This window comes from Capsella rubella, unplaced genomic scaffold, assembly GCF_000375325.1.
Source record: "Capsella rubella cultivar Monte Gargano unplaced genomic scaffold, Caprub1_0 scaffold_3, whole genome shotgun sequence".
Taxonomy (NCBI): domain Eukaryota; kingdom Viridiplantae; phylum Streptophyta; class Magnoliopsida; order Brassicales; family Brassicaceae; genus Capsella; species Capsella rubella.
In genome coordinates, this window is record NW_006238921.1 from 14,926,214 (window position 1) to 14,938,213 (window position 12,000).

At 40.2% G+C, this 12,000-nt stretch overlaps 4 protein-coding genes across 5 annotated transcripts; 2 read left to right on the plus strand and 2 right to left on the minus strand.

Moving 5' to 3' along the window:
- Positions 1-660: 660 nt before the first annotated feature.
- On the minus strand, positions 661-3,585 carry LOC17893658 (AP-5 complex subunit mu). 2 transcript variants are annotated; one of them, XM_006297173.2, is made up of 8 exons: positions 3,367-3,585; positions 3,161-3,289; positions 2,759-3,094; positions 2,281-2,564; positions 1,318-2,186; positions 1,187-1,243; positions 1,055-1,102; positions 661-978 (listed from the first exon to the last, which is right to left on the minus strand). In XM_006297173.2, the coding sequence occupies exons 1-8, from the start codon at positions 3,432-3,434 to the stop codon at positions 913-915; spliced, it is 1,857 nt and encodes a 618-aa protein (XP_006297235.1). In that variant the 5' UTR covers positions 3,435-3,585; the 3' UTR covers positions 661-912. The 2 variants fall into 2 exon arrangements, with proteins under 2 accessions (XP_006297235.1, XP_023642428.1); XM_023786660.1 differs by lacking the exon at positions 3,367-3,585 and having other exon boundaries at positions 2,759-3,089; positions 3,161-3,278.
- Positions 3,586-3,998: 413 nt separating this feature from the next.
- On the minus strand, positions 3,999-6,544 carry LOC17893391 (external alternative NAD(P)H-ubiquinone oxidoreductase B4, mitochondrial). Its single transcript, XM_006297240.2, has 7 exons — positions 6,352-6,544; positions 5,948-6,236; positions 5,401-5,852; positions 5,097-5,316; positions 4,905-5,009; positions 4,549-4,809; positions 3,999-4,472 (listed from the first exon to the last, which is right to left on the minus strand). Exons 1-7 carry the CDS (start codon positions 6,438-6,440, stop codon positions 4,143-4,145), a joined length of 1,746 nt encoding a protein of 581 aa, XP_006297302.1. The 5' UTR covers positions 6,441-6,544; the 3' UTR covers positions 3,999-4,142.
- A 1,200-nt stretch (positions 6,545-7,744) lies between these two features.
- LOC17891061 (probable galacturonosyltransferase 10) lies at positions 7,745-9,755 on the plus strand. Its single transcript, XM_006297339.2, has 2 exons — positions 7,745-8,022; positions 8,126-9,755. The coding sequence occupies exons 1-2, from the start codon at positions 7,873-7,875 to the stop codon at positions 9,581-9,583; spliced, it is 1,608 nt and encodes a 535-aa protein (XP_006297401.1). The 5' UTR covers positions 7,745-7,872; the 3' UTR covers positions 9,584-9,755.
- A 199-nt stretch (positions 9,756-9,954) lies between these two features.
- On the plus strand, positions 9,955-11,960 carry LOC17893616 (QWRF motif-containing protein 3). The gene is made up of 6 exons (XM_006297503.2): positions 9,955-10,913; positions 11,042-11,161; positions 11,248-11,364; positions 11,460-11,549; positions 11,636-11,743; positions 11,826-11,960. Exons 1-6 carry the CDS (start codon positions 9,963-9,965, stop codon positions 11,880-11,882), a joined length of 1,443 nt encoding a protein of 480 aa, XP_006297565.1. The 5' UTR covers positions 9,955-9,962; the 3' UTR covers positions 11,883-11,960.
- Positions 11,961-12,000: the final 40 nt, after the last annotated feature.

The window sequence follows — 12,000 nt, forward strand, 5'->3', positions numbered from 1 at the left end:
ATAGCTAAGTTTTGTTGACTTAGCCGATTTAAACACGACGTTTAGTTTCTCTTAAAATTGCAAAGACGGGGTTAACTATCTGTGAGTTGCTTCTTTTTCAAACCACAAAACGACGTCGTTTAACAAACTGAAGAAACTAAATTCCAAAATCGATTCATAATTCACAAATCTAACTCCCTAACCCTAGAAAAATCCACCAATTCTCTTTATTTCATGTTGAATTGTTGCCATAGCGCGGACCCATGGAGGAAGAAAACGACTTTCAACGTCGTTTTGTCGTCTAAGAAACATGGTCATTTAGGCTAAACAAAAGCAGCTCACAGATAGTTAACTACATCTTTAAGTTTTTAACAAAAATTAAATGTCATGCTTAAATAAGTGAAGTCAACAAAACTTAACTATTTTACGGAAAAGTCAACAAAACTTTGTGATTAAAATGACTTCTTTAAAGTTCGTGATTAAATCATCCCAAATTTGAAAGTTCGGGATTTTTATGACATTTTTCCCGTTTATATAACATGATTAATATTTTCTTCTACTTTTGTAAACCTTATGAGCACTACATACTTAATCTAGGTAAGTAGGAAGCATTCTCATATATATGTGGTAACAATTTCTTTCTTAGCTTGTACACAAAAAAAAAACACAGTGGCAATTTCATGAATGTAACCACCTTATGAGTTTATTGTCACATCATGTATCATGCAAGACAGATTTGCAACTAAAAACATTCAATCTTCTTTTATCTTAAAAGAAACAACAATAATGTACAGATCCACTTCTGCGGCCAAAAATGCTCATACATTTAAAGATTTCACACTAGAGAAAATACAAAACAAAAGAATTCAAATCTCGCAATACCTTTGGTATAGGCAAATCAAATACCAGTGAGGGTCAGGAGATTTGGGGGATTTATACGGCGGCTGCAGATGGAGCCTTCCCCAATGTGTTCCATAATATATAATCCCCTGAAGTCACCTGTTAACGCACACTTATTATCAACCATTTCTTGGGGACTTTCAGATATATATATATATATTGGCAGTTGTCTTACCTGAGCGGAAAACTCAACCGGCGACTTTGTGGTTGGGTAGATATTGACCTGCCAAAACAAAGCGAGGCGATATTAAGTCAGATAATCCGGTGTAACAATGTAAACTAATCATTCCAACTTGCAAAAGCTTACTGATTTTGTGTCGATTGACATTCGAGAGACAGATGCACCAACAATCTTGAACGAAACCTGTATTCCAGAAGACAAATTTGAACAACAACCAAATCCAAAAGCTTTTAAAAGGAAGCAAAAGACAAGCATACCTTGGCATAGTCGTAGGCTTGCCAGCAGAATGGTTCCTCCAACTCAACTGCTGGGAGATCCTTGTTCATTTTCTGCACCAAGAAGTCCTCCACGTTCACCACATTCTCTACACCCTCACCCTCGCTCTCTTCGTCATCCCCATCCACTCTTCTTTTTCTCTGCAATGGGCTAAACTTGATTGTCCCGGGGAAAGTTGCCTCAAGGCTTTTTCCAGAAAGGCTACGTCCGTTGCCCAGAATCCTCCACTCAACAGAGTGCTCTGTGGTTAAAACAGTCCCAGCTGACGGAGTCCCATCAAATGCCACTATCCGTCTCCGTGGAAAGGGCATAGTAATAGTGCAAAATTCCATTGACATAGGAGACTTGTAACCTTCCATGAGGTGGACCTTGTAGAGGAATGCACCCTCGTCTTCTGAGACCATTGACAGCTGATAGAACCCTTTCACTGGTGGTCCAAGTCCACAACCTGCTTGGTAGCGCATGAGAACAAAGTTGCCCAAGGGAGGCTGGAAAACAATGTTCTGCTTGTCAATCCCATGTGCTGGAACTTGGGCACATGGATGGAAAGATATAGCTTCGATGTGAGCTGTACTCAGCCCTGCTAGAGGAAACGATACATCAGGCAGCCCTTCTAGCTCTGCCCGACAGTTTATCTGTCCCGCAACAGATACATTATCAGGAATCTCATCTCGGTCGTACATTGCAGCGTTAACGGTCTCATGAATTGTGAACAATAACCTTTGCTTTCCTTTGTACAAGTATGGCTTCCATGCTGGTTGCTTAAGTTCTTGCATTGGAGAATCAGCAGAGGAAAAGCCATTCGCCTTCATAGCAGAGATATTAGACAAGCTGAGGTCTAATGGGGTACCTGCAGAATTGATTAAAAAATGCCAGGTTTTATAGCACACAAATCAGGAAACAAATGGTCTAGCAGAGGACACTAACAGAAGGAAAATACTAACCAAACGGCATAGCACTAGCTATAAAATTCCTAAGTAAATCTCTATCCAGTAACCTCGATCCTGCTTTGGGATCATCCGATGCTGTAGCTCCATTTGTAGCAGCTCCAGACGGGGAAGAAGATGCAACCGGTGCAGCTATGGGTTTTGCCCTTGATGAGATACCAATGCTTCCAGTTAGCGAATCAAACAATCCCCCAACTGATGGTGAAGTACTTACAACAACCTCAGGTTCCACTGTATCACCAGAAATGATGTCACCAAATGCATGAGCCACCATGAAAGCCCTGCAACACGAGTGAGTAAAAACCACAAGGTTGAACATTTTTTCGTAGGCGATGTGGTAAGAGATCAAAAACATGTACATTGCCATTGTCTGTACAAGTGATTTTCCTATCCCTGATCTTATACGCATATGAAACAAGGAAAAGGGATACAACTCAGTGGTAACCTTGAGAGAGGGAGATGAAGTTATAAGTACCCAGTGATGGATGAAATGTTAAGCAAGAGAGATGACAAACTCAAATCTTCACCAACAGCTGGTCCACAATCAGATCTCCTGCATAACTTGACGTAATCCTTCATCTCCCTTGGCTCAACCAAAGGCAAAACGAGGATGGAGTAAAGGGCTTTGGTATGCAGGGCAATGGGCCAGAGAATGTTCTTCTCATTCTTGTTAGATTCATCCTCATCATCATCATCATCTTCGCTTAAACAAAGACTGATAATATGACGAGTGATGGGATCATCAACCCAAGAATCCGATCCTTTAGTCGATTGAGCTACACGTATGCCATATCCACGAGTAGAGCCTTCCCTAATTCAGATTACAAATTCAATTCACATTTCGAAATAATCTGCAATAGAAGGGAGAGAGCCGTACCGTCTCTTTCTTCGAGTGAAGGCATTAGAGATTTGTTGATCAGTGGGTAGTCTAGGAAGATCTAAGCCAGCGTTTTCGTTTTCCGACTTGTAAGCTGAGCACCATTGCTTCTCGACGACCGGGAACCTCCTGAATCGAGATGAATTTAAGAGTATGGATTGGGCGAAATAGGAATTGAATGAGAATGTGTTGATGGATTACAAAACCTGGAGAAGACAACAGTGTCCTGATTGTTGATGATCCATAGAGCTCTGATACTGCAACCAGAGGGCATAATTGTGTGCGTGCTAGTAGATGAGATTCCCAGTGACGGAGAAAGTTTAGATTAAGCGAAGAAAGCACATGTTACGGCGGTTCTCCGATCATAGAGCCTTTCTGGTTGGTTTTGGGAAGATGACGAAGTCTCAGACGGGGGAGAGAGACGACGGAGTATCCATCCATCTGAAACGATGATGGGTCGAAATATTTAGGCCTTATTAAAAGCCTAATGGGCCATTGTTATATTAAAGGTCCAATAGTCCCGGCCTGTATCTCACCAACGGTCAAATCCTTCCTTCAACCCTGACTTTCAAATTGGGATTGGTCGCTCTGCAATGAGCTTAATTTACCATCGAGGTCCGTAGAGAAGGAGATCAGCATCGCGTTGTTGAGAGGATAGAATCGTGTCCGCATGAAGTTCATAGAGCCGTCGCACAAACAGAGAAGAGGATGAAGTGGTTGTGTAATGTGACTTGTGAGAGAAGTGATCTCTTGTTATATTTGAGTTGGTTTATAAATTAAGAAATATGCGTTTGTGTTGCTCCAAATGGTTTCAAAAACATACATAAAGATTTGAGGGTAAAGATCAAAATTCCCTCAGATTTCGGTTTTTCGAGTTGATAAAAAAGACAAGAATGATGATAACTAGCAAGGCAAATTAAGATAACCGTAGAAAAAGAGAACAAAAAATGTGGGGGAGAACGAGAAGAGGGTTTGGTTTCGATTAGATGCTGCTAGAGTCACGGCCAAAGACAAAGCGTCGAGCCCAGTCAGAGATAACGAGTGTTCTCGTGCGCCAGCTCACCAGTTTGCTAGCGTAGACAGAGTACCAAAGCCACTGGGAGCTGTGTCCTATGGAGACCCAATCCCCTGGCAGTTCAGCTGCTGTCTGTTCCCCTCCCAGTGGAGCAAACGATCCAAAATGTCTGTACCTGAATGGTTGGAACCTGTGTCGACCCTCTCCTCTAAACCTCAACGGTCCTTCTGGCTTCTTCTCACACTTCTCCATTCTGTTGAAGCATTTTGCCAGGTACTTCCCTTGTTGTGATGCAACCTGTTGTTATCAAGAATTCAAGAATCAGCATCTCTGCAGATTGGTTTTGTTTTTAGATTATGGAATTGTTTCTCACCTGTGCAGTTGCTGGAAGGTTCTTCATCTGTGAATCGACCTCAGAGAGGGCTTGCTTAAACTTTTCGATATTTACTTGAGTGTCCTCACCATTTGCACTCTTGAGCAAGTGTGCAATGTTCTTCAGTTTATTCTTCTTCAAGTATAGCTCCACCTGAGGGTACCTCTGGCAAATGTCTTTCACAACACCATTGAAATCTTTCTTGTTCAAAGTTCCTGTATCTCCCGTGTCAGCTTTTTTGAATATCGCAGCTATGTCTTCCTGTTTGTTCAACAACATCATCAGTCATCATCTGTGAAATGTGTCACAAGGAAGCAAGTGTCTATATATTATATGGGTGTGTGTTGAGATGGTACCATGACTCTTCGTTGGTTGATCGTTGCAGTATCACCTAAAGCGTAGACACTGTCGCATCCCTCCACTCTAAGCCATTCATCAGTTGCCAACACACGTCTCTGCCCCTGTAACCATACATATTCTAGTTAGGTGGACACAAGCAAATGCTTTGGTTAGTCAAATTATTTCTTGATGTGATCAAGTTATCTAACCTGACCAATCTGCTGCATAAAGTCTCTGATGACAGGACGTGAACCAATTCCTGTAGACCACACAACCATACCATAAGGCTCAGAGACAATTTTACCAGTTTCTCTTTCCTTTGTGGATATCTCATCAGCAGTCACTCCCACAACCATTGATCCTGTCTTCAAATCAATACCGTCTCTTTGGAACTTTTCCTCAGCAAAAGCAGTGATCCTCTTGTCAAACCTGAAAGGAGAGTGGAGCCAAAACATTAACAAAAAAAAGCAGAGCAGATTAAGCCATTTATAGAAGCTTGGAGTGTGAAGTTACATGTTGAGAATGTGGTCGCCTGCTTCAAGAAGAGTGATTCTTGTAAACTCTTGGACCTTTGGGTATATCTTAGCCACATCATCAACTAAGAAATCATGTAGCTCAGCTGAGAACTCGACACCAGTTGGTCCTCCACCAACCACAACGAAATGTAGAATCTTTTTCCTCTCTTCTTCAGTTAGATTGGGAAGAGAGGCTCTCTCGAAACAGTCGATGACTGAATGACGGATGTTTAGAGCATCCTCTGCTTCTTTGAGGAAGTAGGCATGTTCCTCAACTCCAGGGGTGTTGAATGTGTTAGGCTTAGCTCCAACAGCTATGACTAGAATGTCATAATCCATGTCAAACTCAGTCGTGCCCTTAAGACTTGACCCATCCTTGGACCGGCAGTGTATTTTCTTGTTTGATGCATCAATCTTGACACACTCTGCTTCTGTGTACTCAAATCCTTTCTGAGAGAGATGTTTAGAAACAGAATCAGATAAAAAATCTCAAAACTTGAAACAATAGTAATAAGAGAAGTTAGTTGCAAGGGTCATGAGAATACCTTGCGGATAAGGCCACGAATGGGTTCAACAATGCTACGGGCTTCGACAGTGCCATTGGTAACACTTGGCAAGAGAGGAGTAAAGAGGAAAAAGTTACGAGGAGACACAACTTGAACATCATAGTTAGGGTTGTTCAAGTAATTCAAGAAGCTGTAGCCGCTCCATCCACTCCCGAGAACGACCACCTTCTTCTTCTTGATTGGTTGGCCATCTGCATCAAGAGTAGCGTCTGCGTGTAGTATACGCCTCAATGGACTCGAGTCCGTATACACAAGTACACCACCACCGCTGCACAAACGTCAATACATAAAAGATCAGAAAGAGAGGAGTATAAAGACATAAACCAAAGAGAAAGTAAGACTTATTTGAAACCGGATCTAACGAAAGAAGGACAAGGAGAGACCTGAAAGTGCTGAGAACAAGAAGCTTGGAAACAGAAGGGTGAGCCTTGAGTAAGGTAAAAGCTCTCTTGTAAAAGCTATGGAAACTCATGATGTATGGAGGATTCGGCAAATATATTCTCAAACCTCTCTCAGATCCAAAACAGAGCTCAGAGAGAGAGCTTTGTTAGAATTTTGGAAGAGAGGCTGCGAATGTGAATGGTGCACAACTGCAAACTGTCAAGTTACTTTAGGGTACGTGAGAGAGAGAGAGAGAGGAGAGGCCGGCGACACACTTAAACCAACATAAATAAAAATTGAGAAAATAAAAAGACAGTGAGGTATTTAGGAAAATTTGGAGTAACGCCCAAGTAAATTTAGGAATATGCATTTATTATTATTCCTATTCTTTTAAATAATAAAAAGTAAAGAGAAGATTTTTACTAGGGTTTTGACATTTCTCAAAAACTGGAGTTTGACTTTAAACGACATTATGTACCGCGTTCTGTGGACATATAATACGCGGTTTAGTATTTACCAATCGCCAGAATATTTGGATGGTGTTCGTTGTTAGTTCTTTTAATTTGCAAAATAAATTTTAGTTATTTATTTATCCAAATTAATTTTAAGCAATATATAAAGAAAGAAAAAAGAAATATACGAAGAAAGAAAAAAAAAAAAGCAATCACATGTTGCTAAGTTTGTAAACAATTGTCTCAACAATTGGCTTTGTTAAAGTTAATTTATTCGATTTGTTGAAAAAAACAGAATAGAAAAAGAAAGTATCATTGATCGAAATAAGACGATAGTTTCACCTTTAATGTGGAAAGCTTGTGTTACCAGAAATATCTTGGTATTTCGCCGGATTTGATACGATTTAATATTGGAGGATTTTGGAAGATTTTTTGAAGTTATAACCTCGTTTTTATTTTTCTTCCTCGTCATCAATACCCAACTTGCTTTACGGCGAAAAAGAAAAATGAAAAATTAGGTTAGAACTTCAAAAGATCTTATAGATTTTTTTTGATATCTATAGATTATTTAGTCACTTTTAGAAGAAAAAAAATTCAAAAAAATCATAATTCCTCGTTACACTACGATCTAACTCTATTTTAAAATATGTGTTTGTCTAGAATAATTTAAGTTAATTAACTAATTCGCGCGTAAAACAAAAAAAAATGTAATATATTGTATTTTTAAAGAAGGAAAAAATATATTAAAAAACTATATAAAAGTGTTTTTGATTGTTTTCATTGTGTATTTAAATAAAACTATGTTTCATGTTAATTTTTAAATTCCAAGAAACTATTTATAGAGTGAGGATATAAATGTCTTTTTCTTATTTATTTTTAACAGTAAAAAGAATATTAATATTATAAAATGAAAATATTGGATTCTGAGGTTTTTTTATTTTTGTTGATGCAGAGAAGATGGTCGTGGTCGTCGGTTGAGCTATTTTTTGGCTTTCTCCCGACAAAATCCCCAGATCCGATTACTCACTCACTACCAATCTCATTCAATTATAAGGATCTGTATTTTCAATTATGAGGAGGCGTGGTGATAGTTTCCGGCGAGCTGGCCGCCGGAAGATCTCGAATGTTGTCTGGTGGGTACTCTCTGCTATTGTCCTCTTCCTCTTCTTTCTCATTCTCTCCAAAGCTGGCCATATCGAACCCAGACCCTCCATTCCCAAGGTTTCATCTTTTTCCCCAAAGATCTCTTCTTTTTGTTTTTTTGGTTTTGTAGATTTCAATTTTGCTCAAAAAAATCGAACCTTTCTTTCTTTACTTACTGCAGCGACGTTACCGTAATGACAAATTCTTAGAGGGTATGAACATGACTGAGGAAATGTTGAGTCCTACTTCCGTTGCTCGTCAAGTTAATGATCAGATCGCTCTTGCTAAAGCCTTTGTTGTCATTGCTAAAGAAAGTAAGAATCTTCAGTTTGCTTGGGACTTGAGTGCTCAGATCCGTAACTCTCAGCTTCTTTTGTCGACTGCTGCTACTAGGAGAACTCCCTTGACTGTCCTTGAGTCCGAGCCTACTATTCGCGACATGGCTGTTTTGTTATACCAAGCTCAGCAGCTTCACTATGATAGTGCCACTATGATTATGAGGCTCAAGGCCTCTATTCAGTCTCTTGAAGAACAGATGAGTTCTGTTACTGAGAAGAGTTCCAAGTATGGTCAGATTGCTGCTGAGGAAGTGCCCAAGAGTCTTTACTGTCTTGGTGTTCGTCTCGCTACTGAATGGTTTCAGAACCTAGACCTGCAGACAAGCCTCAAGGAAAGAAACCGTGCTGATTCCAAACTCACGGATAACAGTCTCTACCATTTCTGCGTCTTCTCTGATAACATTATTGCTACTTCTGTTGTCGTTAACTCTACTGCTCTCAACTCCAAGGCCCCTGAGAAAGTTGTCTTTCATCTTGTCACTAATGAGATCAACTATGCTGCAATGAAGGCTTGGTTTGCCATGAACATGGACAACCTCAGAGGAGTCACTGTGGAGGTTCAGAAATTCGAGGATTTCTCATGGCTCAATGCTTCCTATGTTCCCGTCCTCAAGCAGCTGCAAGACTCTGATACGCAAAGCTACTATTTCTCTGGACACAACGACGATGGGCGCACTCCAATCAAATTCAGAAACCCCAAGTATCTTTCCATGCTCAACCATCTTAGGTTCTACATACCCGAAGTATTTCCTGCGCTGAAGAAGGTGGTCTTTCTTGATGACGACGTTGTTGTTCAAAAGGATCTTTCTGGTCTCTTTTCGATCGATTTAAACAAGAACGTGAACGGGGCTGTGGAGACCTGCATGGAGACCTTCCACCGCTACCACAAGTACTTGAACTATTCGCATCCCCTCATCCGCTCTCACTTTGATCCAGATGCGTGTGGGTGGGCGTTTGGGATGAATGTCTTTGATTTAGTTGAATGGAGAAAGAGAAATGTGACTGGCATATATCACTACTGGCAAGAAAAGAACGTGGACCGGACCCTATGGAAACTTGGCACGCTACCTCCAGGACTTCTGACGTTTTACGGGTTAACAGAGGCACTGGAGGCGTCGTGGCATATCCTGGGATTAGGATACACCAATGTGGATGCTCGTGTGATAGAGAAAGGAGCTGTTCTTCACTTCAATGGGAACTTAAAGCCGTGGTTGAAGATCGGGATAGAAAAGTACAAACCATTGTGGGAGAGATACGTTGATTACAGTCACCCTTTTATGCAACAATGCAATTTTCATTGATTCCTAGGGTCCATAGTTTTACTTCCACTTCTTAGACAGCTATATCTTCCACATTTGGTTACAGATACACTTGCAAGAGTTTTGTATGCTCTAGGCAGCACCATCACTTACTGTATGTTGTGAATGTGATATTCAAATTCAATGAAGCATCAGCGATTCACTGATTTTCATATATATATTTTGTTTTGCTTTAAACTTCAACTGATTAACAATAAACCCTATAATGTTGGTGACCACATATATAGGCGCAACCAACTCATCTATTGAGCCGCAACTTTTAAAAGTCTGTTTCTTTTTTTACAAAGTTCAAAAAGATTCTCTGTATCTTCTTATAAGATTGACAAGTTTTCTTCTTTCTCACTCAGGAAGCAGAGTAACAATGAAGGGCTGTGAGCATGAACAACAACTCAAAACAAGAAGAGCAAAGTCCCGGGAGGTTAGTTCACGTTTTCTCTCCTCTCCATCTGCGTCTTCTTCTTCTCCAAACCGCAGAAACTCCACTTCTAATTCATCTATCAAGAGAGATGATCAGAACAACAACAGTCTGAAAGTTCATCTCGGCCTGAAAAAGCATGATAGGATGTCAAATGGCACAGAGGTTTGTTTCGGGTTACCAAACCAAAGTAGCATAGAAATTGACACAAAAGAAAACCGTAGGCCTTCACCGTGGATTGATGATGAGGACAGCGTCATACTTCCTGGCAGATTTTCAGTTGATGGATGTGCATTGTATAGAGCATCATCAAGGAGAAACTCATGCTCTCTACTATATGAATCCTTAAACGATGAATCAGATTCAGAGTTGAGTGATGTATCCCTCTCTTCAAGTGTTAGTACTAACCGTTCGTCCCGCAACCATAAACCTGGTATCAAGGTCTCTTCTAAGTATCTACGTGATTTAACAGCTGGACCAAGCAAAGGGAACAACAATGAGACCAAACCAAGGTCACAAGAAGATTTGCTGAGAGCTAATAGCTTTAGGGGAATTGAGAATAGGTTGAAGAGGAATAGTTCAGTGGCAAGGTATGGAAGTTCGATGTCCCAGTGGGCGCTTTCACCAGGAAGATCGTTGGACACTCAGACAGTGACAGTTCCAAGCTCAAAACTAAAGCCTCCAAGAGGGAAAAGCGTGGGTAAACTAATCAACCTCGGTTTTGATTTCTTCAGGAGCAAAAACAAGTCTTCCCCCTTTACCTCACCACTAAAACCAAAGACATGTGACACAGAATCTGTTCATCAGCTGAAGCTTATGAATAACCGGTTGGTTCAATGGAGGTATGTCAATGCTAAAGCCTATGCTGCAAACAATAGCTTAGCCTTCCTAGAAAAGGTAATTATTTTCTACTCTCTGCAAGTGTAGTCATCACCTCTTCTCATGCTTGTCACTTTATTAAGTTTCACATAATCGTGATATCTTTGCTGCTTAGAATCAAATATAAAAGCTAACAACCTTTGTAGAAGCAAATACTCTGTGCGTGGGATACTCTTACCAAGTTGAAACATTTGGTTCTGCAAGAGAGAATCAAACTGCAGAAGGAAAAACTAGAGATGAAGCTGAATTATGTGCTTCTTTCTCAAGTAAGTGTATGAAGTCCAAACACATTTACTTAAAATCCAAGCCATGGAGGATAAAAAAGTATTGATACGAAATATATCGGAAACAGGTTAAGCATCTTGAAGCTTGGGAGGACATGGAAATACAACACCTCTCAGCTCTGTCTATGACTAGAGAATCCCTGCATTCTGTTCTGTCCAGGCTTCCCCTCAAAGAAGGTGCAAAGGTAAATCAAATCATGTTCCTCTGTTATGTTTTTTGGACCTCAAAACAAGTTTTTTATTGTCTCTGTTATTTTCCAACAATTCCTGAGGTTTTTAGGTGAACATCGAATCAGCTGTGACTTTGTTTAAGACCGCGGAAGCAGTCACTGATGCTATCATTTCAACATTAAATAGTTATGCTCCAACGGTAAGTTGTTCCGGCTCTGCGGGTAAATGTGACATGATTTAGTAGTATCTAACCAGTGTAATAAAACTAAAATCTTCCATTAGCAGATGGAGTTTATTGTTCCACTGGCCTCCCAACTTGCGGAAGTGGCTGCACAAGAGAAACTGATGCTGGAGCAATGCCATGATCTTATGAGAATGGTTTCCGAGTTAGAGGTACAAAAAATGTGTGTGCATGAACATTTGAAGACCTGATCTGATATGTTCTGTTTTTGATCATGTTTTGGGATGCATGCAGATGCAGGAGAGGAGCTTGAAGTGCTGCTTCATGATTCAACAAAAACAGACTTTTTGATACAGAACTTGGGTAGTAGCAGACCATGTCAAAGCTTTGCGTCTCTGTTTTTTTATATAAAAGCAAAATTTAGTATCATGATTCAACTGAGCTTTTTTTTAGTTCTTCCACTTAATTA

Coding starts and splice junctions, on each gene's coding strand:
- LOC17893616 (XM_006297503.2), top strand. CDS start 9,963: ATGAAGGGCTGTGAGCATGAACAACAACTCAAAACAAGAAGAGCAAAG. Junction 10,914..11,041: donor GCTTAGCCTTCCTAGAAAAG/GTAATTATTTTC, acceptor CAACCTTTGTAG/AAGCAAATACTCTGTGCGTG. Junction 11,162..11,247: donor ATTATGTGCTTCTTTCTCAA/GTAAGTGTATGA, acceptor TATCGGAAACAG/GTTAAGCATCTTGAAGCTTG.
- LOC17893658 (XM_006297173.2), bottom strand. CDS start 3,434: ATGCCCTCTGGTTGCAGTATCAGAGCTCTATGGATCATCAACAATCAG. Junction 3,290..3,366: donor GACACTGTTGTCTTCTCCAG/GTTTTGTAATCC, acceptor ATCTCGATTCAG/GAGGTTCCCGGTCGTCGAGA. Junction 2,565..2,758: donor AACATTTCATCCATCACTGG/GTACTTATAACT, acceptor CTCGTGTTGCAG/GGCTTTCATGGTGGCTCATG.
- LOC17891061 (XM_006297339.2), top strand. CDS start 7,873: ATGAGGAGGCGTGGTGATAGTTTCCGGCGAGCTGGCCGCCGGAAGATC. Junction 8,023..8,125: donor CCAGACCCTCCATTCCCAAG/GTTTCATCTTTT, acceptor TACTTACTGCAG/CGACGTTACCGTAATGACAA.
- LOC17893391 (XM_006297240.2), bottom strand. CDS start 6,440: ATGAGTTTCCATAGCTTTTACAAGAGAGCTTTTACCTTACTCAAGGCT. Junction 5,853..5,947: donor TTCGTGGCCTTATCCGCAAG/GTATTCTCATGA, acceptor CATCTCTCTCAG/AAAGGATTTGAGTACACAGA. Junction 5,010..5,096: donor TTATGCAGCAGATTGGTCAG/GTTAGATAACTT, acceptor GTATGGTTACAG/GGGCAGAGACGTGTGTTGGC.